The sequence below is a fragment of the Rhinoraja longicauda genome, chromosome 9 (genome assembly GCF_053455715.1).
Source record: "Rhinoraja longicauda isolate Sanriku21f chromosome 9, sRhiLon1.1, whole genome shotgun sequence".
Taxonomy (NCBI): domain Eukaryota; kingdom Metazoa; phylum Chordata; class Chondrichthyes; order Rajiformes; family Arhynchobatidae; genus Rhinoraja; species Rhinoraja longicauda.
The window spans coordinates 21887045-21896828 of record NC_135961.1 but is presented as its reverse complement, the minus strand read 5'-3'; the positions used below and the strand labels follow the sequence as shown (position 1 = coordinate 21896828).

At 42.6% G+C, this 9784-nt stretch overlaps 1 protein-coding gene across 1 annotated transcript in view; it reads left to right on the top strand.

Annotated features, from left to right (window-relative positions):
* Window positions 1–1499: 1499 nt before the first annotated feature.
* rab3gap2 (RAB3 GTPase activating protein subunit 2 (non-catalytic)) overlaps window positions 1500–9784 on the top strand; it is a 64703-nt gene continuing 56418 nt past the window's right edge. The window contains exons 1-2 of the mRNA XM_078404927.1: window positions 1500–1689; window positions 8274–8338. Of these exons, the coding sequence (XP_078261053.1) occupies window positions 1518–1689; window positions 8274–8338 (237 nt within the window). The 5' untranslated portion in view covers window positions 1500–1517. The remainder of the gene's footprint in view (window positions 1690–8273; window positions 8339–9784) is intronic.

Here is a 9784-nt window from a genome sequence, read left to right as displayed (position 1 = left end):
TCTGCAACACTTTCCAAGGCTCTACCATTTACTGTGCAAGTCTTGGCCTACCTGGTTTGACATACCAAAATGCAGCACCTCTGACTTCTCAAATACCATTTCCCATTCCTAGGTCGATCTGCCCAACTGAATTAGATCTTGTTGTAAACTTAGATATCCTTCTTCACTGTCCATTGTACCATCAATTTTGATGTTACCTGCAAATTTACCAACAATGTTAATGACATTGTTGATATATATAACAGGTAGCAAAGGACCTGCAATGACCCTTGCTGCATTCCATTGGTCACAGGCCTACAATCAGAAAAATCACCCTTCACAACTGCCCTTTGATTCCATCCTCCAAGCCAATTTCAAATTAATTTAGAAAGCTCACCTTGGTTTAAATGCGATCTGACCTTCCAGACTAGCCTACCAATTGTGACCTTGTCAATGATAATTGACTTGCTGCAGAACACGTGTTCAGAGGTGTCAGCTTCACACCAGGCAAAAATTAGGGTATTTTTTCTGTCTGAGTATCTGCTGGCATAAATATCCTATCTATTTCTGATTGTTGTAGTAATCTGTAATTTTAAACTGTCACATCGTGAAACTAAAACATTGTGAAATATATTTCATTTCCATCATTCATTACACATCATGTCGATTTAGTCAGTACTAGACCAAGTGGACCCATTGGGCCCAAACCTCTCCTGCATTGGTGCAGCACCCTCCCCCCCTCCTCCTACCCCCCACCTCCCTCCCTCCCCCTCTTCCCCCCTCACCCTTCTCCCTCCCCCCAAGATAGATTTAAACTTTAAAATGTGAATAACTTTAAAAATATAACACCGATTTCAATGAAACGTCTTCCATTAGGACCAATGGGACGACGGTGAGTAAGGTGGGCCTAAAACATTACCCATTACTTCTCTCCAGAGATGCTGCCTGTCCCGCTGAGTTACTCCAGCATTTAGTGTCTGTATTCTTATATTCCTTCTCTCACTTTCAGGATGTAATAACATAACTCAGATGCAATTACTTAAAAAAAAATGTGGTGCATTGTAAAACAAAAACTGCATGTCAGCCCGCACCTTAAGCCTCAGCCTCAGCCACAGGTCGGACTCCAGCTCTGGCCACACTCAATGCATGCTCTCTAAATAGACACATAAATGCTGGAGTAACTCGGCGGGTCAGGCAGCATCTGTGGAGAGAAGGAATGGGTGACGTTTCTGGTCGAGAACCTTCTTCAGACAGGATTCCTCCCAACATGAGTCTGACCCGAAACGTCACCCATCCCTTCTCTTCTCTCCAGAGATGCTGCCTGTCCCGCTGAGTTACGTCACCAGTTTGTGTCTTCCTCCCAACAACGTGCTCGCATTTGCAGTGATGAGCGAGTCCACGTCTCAGGTCGGACGATCCCTTTAATTCGGGGGAAGCTGGGGTCACTTTTTCCAAGAGAGGGCGCCGCGCCTTTAAGACGCCCGCGCCCGCGCAGTCGGCGACAACAGCAGTCGCCAGACCTGTTGTGTGGGCAGCGCATGCGCGGCGAGGCGTCGAAGCGCTGCCGCCGCGGCCGCAACAACCCGGAGACACAGACACCTGTGGCCGCCGCCATGGCCTGCAGCCTCCTGCACTTCTGCTCCTTCCACGACCTCAAGTCCATCCACGAATTCCTCTTTCCGCATCCGAGGGGAGAGGCGAAGGGTGGAGGTAGGTGGCGGCCTTGCGTACCGTGTCTGGGACCCGGAGATGGGCCTGGGATTGGGACTGGGACTGGGCCCGGGGTGGGTGGGTGGAGGCGAGGGGATGTCCAGAAGGGAAGGGGAGAGTTCCCCCGGGCTCTCGGCGGAGGCTCCCCCACCCCCGGGCAACGCAGTCGCCCCTGAAGGTAGCGGGTTGTGGATTGGCATCGCTGTCAGGAGCTGCAGTTCCAGTGTGTAGGAAGGAACTGCAGAAGCTGATTTAAACCGAAGATTGGCACAAAAAGCTGGAGTAGCTCAGCAGGACGGGCAGCATCTCTGGAGAGAAGCAATGGGTGACGTTTCAGAATCGAGACCCTTCAAACTGCTGAGCGTTGACCACCTGTCAGGAGACGTTTCCCAAAGCCAGTTATGCAAAGGAATGCTTCAAAACACTGAACTGGAGTAGACTATTCACATTACTGTCTGCAGCAGTTCGTTGTCTGCAAAGCTTGTGCGTTTTAAAAAAAAATGCTAGTTTCCCCAGAGGAGAGACAGGAGGTGGGGAAGAGGAAATTTGGTGGACCACTCCATAGCTCAAAACATCCTAAAAGAAGCGTCTAGTGATGAAACCATGCATTTCGTGGTAATTGTAAAACCTCTTGGACCTTGTGCTGACTTGGGATTATTTTTACAGTTTGATGTTGTAGCCCACAAGTAGTTGAGCTTGTTATTATTAATGTGTTTACGTCTGGGGTGTTTCCTTGACTGTGAACTTGTATAATAAATCCCAAAGTTTGTGTTGCCTACTTAGTTTACTTTAGTTTCCTCTAGTGGGCTTTGGCTACTCACAAGAATGGTGGTGCCTCTCTTGATGAGAGCCCAGGCTGGTGATGAATGACATTGAGCACAAAGGGGTGGTCTGACAAAGGCTAGTGAGCAGAATGGCTGGGATGGGATGTGAGAGGTTATGGTCCTGGTTGTGGGACTGAAAATACAAGTCTTGGATTGCGTGTAGTGGAGGCAATCTGCCAACAAGATTGTCTAGTGTAAATCTGGCCTGTGGAGCTCACTGTAACAGAGAAAGTGCAAGGTGTTGGATAGAGCTCTAGGGGCTAGTGGAATCTTGGGATATGGGGAGAAGCCAGGCACGAGTTATTGATTGTGGATGATCAGCTATGATCACAATGAATGGCGGTGCTGGCTCGAAGGGCCGAATGGCCTCCTCCCGCATGTATTTTCTATGTTTCAATGAGTCAGAACAGCTGCAGGTGGAGAATTGTGCCTGTCCAAACAATCTGAATAGAAATTAATGAATGTACTGCGCTTGTTTACTATATCATAGATAACCTTGAAATTGCATGCTTAGATAGTGCTGGATATTAAGATTCCCAAATGAAGAATTGTTTTGAAGAAAAATATTGGGTTTTTGTACCCAATCTGTTAGATGTTTTAAATGAGGGCAATTTAATTCTAGGGTGAAATTAGTTAAAATTTAAATTGTATTTACAACTGTAAGTAATTGCATTGGGAAACGTTGGCAAAATCTTGTCAAATTTGCTTTTGGGGCAATATCTCAAAGATGTCAGTTGTCCCTATATTTAGTTAGATTCTTGTGTAAGTTAGTCAAATATTGTCATTAGTGCAAGATGCTTCAAATATTAAATCTAAAGCATGCTTTAAGAGAATAGGGTAAGTGATTGAAACAGAAGGCCGTATAAATCCTGGCTGATTCACTACCATCTCCTGTTTCTTGCTGGATTCTGATATTACTTAATTTTCTGTTTTCTTCTAATTCAACAATTTGGCACCTGCAGCTCTTCCAAAGAATTAAAATGCTAAGCAGTTCAATCCTTTCTCAGTCTTCAACAGTCAATTACTTATCCAAACAGAAAAGCAGTATGCTCCTAATGGGGCTAAATCCCATGATAGAGGTTGAGTATTTTGGACTATTTTGTTTCTCTGAGCGCTGTGAACGTTGGAATCTTGTGATTATGTCCCTAAGGTTTTGACTCTCCGGCCAGAGAAACAACCTGCATGTGACCTTTTAAGCATCTTGTATGTGGTAATACAGTCACCTTTTTCTAAATTCCAGTGATTAAGAGCCAGTCTTAATGTCTCATAATGAAGCAACTTTTTGAGAAATTGTAAATTGTGCTGCACTGTCTTTAAAGCCTATATTTCTCTCCTTGAATAGAGATTTTTTTTTAACTGTTGATAACACCTAAACTTTGTGCAGTCATTACATTTGTTCAGTTCCCATGTAGTAAAAATTAACTTGTATTTGCTTTTCAAATTACATGTATGTACACGTTAACTTTATATGCAAATGGTGATACCAATTGTCGCTTGCCTCTGTAGTTAAGCATTGTGCATAATTTTTCAGTATTTGAGTCTTTTCTTGATGTCATTGATATAGATTGTAATCGGGCTGGAACCCTTCAGATTGAAAAAAGGTCCCGACCTGAAACGTCACCTGTCCCTTCCCTCCATAGATGCTGCCTGACCAGCTGAATTCCTCTAGCACTTTGTGTTTTGAGTCACTTCCTGATTGTCCCTTGGCTTATGATCTATATCATGGATTCACCAAGAAAAGACTCCCAGAAATGTGCTCAATATTCCAGCATCTGCAGTTCCTTGTCTATAATTAACTCGCATGTTTGTACTTTTTGTTGTTTAGCAATTCTTCCACATGTTCTTACGTTGACCTAATTACGGGAAATCATATGTAATTGTTGTAATGTGTGCTACCTCATCGAGTGCCATAACTACATGTTTTCCTACTTACCTGATTTGCTTGTTCATCTTCCAAACAAAAAAAAGTCAGATTTCCCATGCATGACATCTGGCATGAAATCATATTAATTTGCCTAATCCTGTTGTGATTTGTAACTATGTTCTTGATAATGGATTCCAGGCTCAGCAACAGGTATCAGGCGAACTGGTCTGTACTTCTCAATTTTCTCTCCTTTCTTAAAGTGTCGTAACATTTGCTATCTAGTCCATTAGGATAAATCTTGATTCTTAGGAAAGTTGTACGATTAATGCAAAGACCGTGCATCCACTTCTTTCAGAACTCTAAGACGATGACGTTGATGTCAGTTTTGGTCCTCTGGATGTATACAGAGCTTTTTTTCACTGAAGCTTGTTTAAATTTTCTGCCAGGATTTCTATTTCAAGCTTATTCTATGTTTAGAGTAGCTTAGATACAGGGTGGAAACAGGCCCTTTGGTCCAACGAGTCCCCGCTGACCAGCGATCCCCACACACTAACACTATCCTACACACACTAGGGACAATTTACAATATTACCAAGCCAATTAGCTTACAAATCCGTATGTCTTTGGAGTGTGGGAGGAAACTGGAGCTCCCGGAGACAACCTACGCAGGTAACGGGGAGAACATACAAACTTCGTGCAGACAGCACCCGTAGTCTGAATCGAACCTGGTTCTCTGGTGCCGTCAGGCAGCAACTCTACACTACTTCACCGTGCTGCCCTTGAGGATGTTATTTACTTAGGAACTCTTGAGTTGTTGAGTTTCTAATGTCTTCAATTTATAAATGTAAGTTTAACTTGTGGTTTATGAAGACTGATGCCCAAAGGAGAAATGTTGCATTAGTCATTATTTTGATAGTTTAAGTTATTGGTATTGTCTTTTGCAATCATCAGTTGTATTCCACCATAAGTTCCCTTAAAATTATTTCCTTCCGGTCCATTGCACAAGTATAATCACATTAGGCTAGAGATCAGCTAGAGCTTGGGTATTTTGAAAGTGAACAATGCTTCTTTGTACATGTTTTTAAATATTCATTTCATAGAATCCTAAACAATTTGTTTTATTAAGAAGCAATTATGATTATGGTTCACAGGAGACTCTTTGCATTCTGTATTTCAGTCAACCCAACAAATATATTTTTCGCTCTCGTATTTGGTTGGCAGTATCTTAATTTTTGAAAATAATTTAGGATGTGAGGAAGCAACAGTCCCTATATAGGCATTTTGACAGCAGAACATCCTCTGCCTCATTATGCTTTGCTTTTTAAAATTTTGATGGGGCATTTCATGTCATGGAGTTATACAACATGGAAACAGGCCTTTTAGCCCAACTCTTCCATACTGACCAAAATGCCTCACCTGAGCTGGTCCCATTTACTTGCGTTTTACCTATATCCATATAAATCTTTCCGATGTACACATCTGTCCAAATATCTTTTAAATGTTGATATTGTACCTGCCTCAACTACTTCCTCAGGCAGCTCTTCCATTTTCCCACCATCCTCTGAGTGGTACAAGTTGCTCTAAGTCCAATTAAATTATTCCCTTCTCATCTTAATCCTATGCTTCCTTGATCTTGATTCTCCCAGCCTGGGTAAAAGACTGAATTCACCTGATCAATCCCCTCATGATTTTTGATACCTTTACAAAAGAACGCTTCAGTCTTCTGTACTCTAAAGAATGAATTCTAGTCTGCAATAGGACACGCCCTTAAGTCCTACCATCCTCCTGATTCTCCTCACCTTTTCCAGCTTCATAGCATCTTTCCTACAGCAGAGTGACCAAATGGAAATAGTCAAAGAGTGATACAGTATGGAAACTTGCCAACACTGGAGGGCAGGAGAATGGGATTGAGAAAGATTGAATGGAGGAGTAGTCTCAATGGGCTGAAAGGCCTAGTTCTATGTATAATGGTCTATGTCTAATTGTCTATGTCTAAGGGCCTTAACTTCTACGCTTAAGGCACGGTGGCGCAGCGGTAGAGTTGCTGCCTTACAGCGAATGCAGCGCCGGAGACTCGGGTTTGATCCTGACTACGGGCGCTGTCTGTACGGAGTTTGTACGTTCTCCCCGTGACCTGCGTGGGTTTTCTCCGAGATCTTCGGTTTCCTCCCACACTCCAAAGACGTACAGGTATACAGGTTAATTGGCTGGGTAAATGTAAAAATTGTCCCTAATGTGTGGAGGATAGTGTTAATGTGCGGGGATCGCTGGGCGACATGGACCTAGTGGGCCGAAGGGCCTGTTTCCGCGCTGTATCTCTAAATCTAAAATTCCCTGAATAATGAAGGCCAATGTGCTGCACCGGTAGAGGTGCTGCCTTACAGTGCCAGAGACTTGGGTTCGATCCTGTCTACAGGTGCTGTCTGTACTGAGTTTGTATGGTCTCCTTGTGACCGTGTGGGTTTTCTCCCACACTCCAAAGGCATACAGGTTTGTAGGTTAATTGGCTTCTGTAAATTGTTGCTAGTGTGTAGGATAGTGCTAGTGTATTGGGTGTCACTGACACCTAATCAATCTGTCTTTCAAAGTGAACAAGAATCCTGTCCCTGAGAATTTTCTCCAACAACTTTCCTACCACTGATATATGGCTGGCGTTTCCAGACTTATCATATCATATCATATCATATATATACAGCCGGAAACAGGCCTTTTCGGCCCACCAAGTCCGTGCCGCCCAGCGATCCCCGTACATTGGGCGGCACGGTAGCGCAGCGGTAGAGTTGCTGCTTTACAGCGAATGCAGCGCCGGAGACTCAGGTTCGATCCTGACTACGGGTGCTGCACTGTAAGGAGTTTGTACGTTCTCCCCGTGACCTGCGTGGGTTTTCTCCGAGATCTTCGGTTTCCTCCCACTCTCCAAAGACGTACAGGTATGTAGGTTAATTGGCTGGGTAAATGTAAAAATTGTCCCTAGTGGGTGTAGGATAGTGTTAATGTACGGGGATCACTGGGCGGCATGGACTTGGAGGGCCGAAAAGGCCTGTTTCCGGCTGTATAGATATGATATGATATGATATGATATGATATGATATGATATGATTAACACTATCCTACACCCACTAGGGACAATTTTTACATTTACCCAGCCAATTAACCTACATACCTCCTGCCTTTTAGTATCTCTCCTGCCTTTTCGTAGAAAGGAATACTAAGTTATCCTAGTGTTCCAGTACCTCACCCTTGACAAACAAACATGCAAAAAAGGTGCCTGTGACTCGCATTCATCCGTGTGAGCCTGGATATTGTCTGGCTTTCAGTGTGCAAAAGATAGTTCCTGAGACTGGTTGAGCATCTTCTTCGGGCTGGTCAAGGCCTCCTGAATCAGAATCGGTCTAAAGAAGGGCCCAACCTGAAAATTTGCCTGTCCATTTCCTTCCACAGATGCTGCCTGACCACCTAAGTTCCTCCAGCACTCTTTTTTTTGGACAAGATTTCAGCACATGCAATTTCTTTTGCCTCAATCTTGTAAAGCCTTTGTACTTCTCATCTTTGAAGAATAACTTGCTCACGTGATTTATTTAATGAAGTCTTGCACATATCTTAACCATTAATATAACCTTCATGTTACAAATGTAGGTACCCTCAATTTATTTAGTTATCAGACACAATTTGATAAGATTGGATGCAGAGGCGTTGACTCTAGATTTAGGCTTAAATGTGCCATATAATTGCAATACCAAGTTTTATTAAATTGTTATTATCGAAGTGTGAATGTTCCTTAATTATTAAAACATAACAATGCATTGTTTGAAATGTGTAGTATTAAACCTGTTTATTTTTTGTTGAAGTTGCACCGGAGATGTGGACATAATTATTACATTTGTTTTCTTGTCTAGACAAAGAACACAGCTGGGCGGATGAAGACTGGGGAGCATGGGAAGATGGTGAATTAAAAGAAACTGTAAGACATGGTCATCAGCTGTTTGTTTAATGAATTCTTTATATTAAGTCTGAGTTTGAATGTGGCTTTGGTAAAGAATCTTAACCTGCACCCTCCGCTCTGCTGCTGCCAACCTCCTGTCCCCCCCCATCCGGACCAAACTCAGATCCTGGGGGGACAGGGCTTTCTCCATTGCTGCTCCCATCCTCTGGAACTCACTACCCCAAACCGTCAGAGACTCCTCCTCACTCACCACATTCAAAACATCACTGAAGTCTCACCTGTTCAGCACTGCCTTCAACCACTGACCGTCACCTCACCTTCTGTCTCCTTTTTCTGTTCGTTTACTTATTTATCTATTTATTTTCTTCTCTATGTTCTAGTAATCCCTGTAAAGCGTCTTTGAGTGTTTGAAAAGCGCTATATAAATGTAATGCATTATTATTATTATTATTATTCTCATTAATTATTGGGTGGTTATTAACGATAATCTGTGAGTTAGTTACTTATCGTCTTATAATGATCTGGGTTCATCAGTGTTGTTCACAGTCACTTAACTCATAATACAGAGTAATAGCCAAACACAATTTTCCTACTTTTTATTTTGTCTTTTTACTTTTTTTACAAGAAGTTATTTATTTTCCCTGGCTATGCTACTTTCTGCTAAATTATTTAAATCACTATGGACTGGGTTGTGTGGATGCTCTATCACATCTTGTATTCACTTCTCATGAGAATCCACAATGTGCAAGTTACGTGAAAATCAGATGCGCATTGCCAGCCCTTTGGTTAATCAATGGCCCAAACAATTTGAAGAATTAGTCCACTTTTAAGTACATCACATAATCTTTTGTTACAAGTTTCATTTAGCAGTTGCATCGTCCCAAACTCATTTTACCTCAATCCTTTATCTAAAATATTAATCTATTGTAAGAGAAAAGCACTTAACCAGAAGGGTGCTTTCCTCATGTCCTGAGAGTGGTCCAAGACAATTGCAGATAATTAAATAATTTTAAAACGCATTGCTGATCATTTTCCAATGTTCTATAGATTCAGGATCAATTGCTGTGGATTGGAGGGTAGCTAATGTTATCCCACTTTTCAAGAAAGGAGCGAGAGAGAAAAGGGGGAATTATAGACCAGTTAGCCTGGCATCGGTGGTGGGGAAGATGCTGGAGTCAATTATTAAAGAGGTAATAACGGCACATTTGGATAGCGGTAAAAGGATTGGTCTAAGTCAGCATGGATTTATGAAGGGGTAATCCTGCTTGACTACTCTTCAGGAATCTTTTGAGGATGTGACAAGTAAAATGGATGAAGGAGAGCCAGTGCATGTGTCTAGACTTTCAGAAAGCCTTTGATAAGGTACCACATGGGAGGTTGGTGAGCAAAATTAGAGCACATGGTATTGGGGGTAGAGTATTGACATGGATAGAGAATTGGTTGGCAGACAGGAAGCAAAGAGAA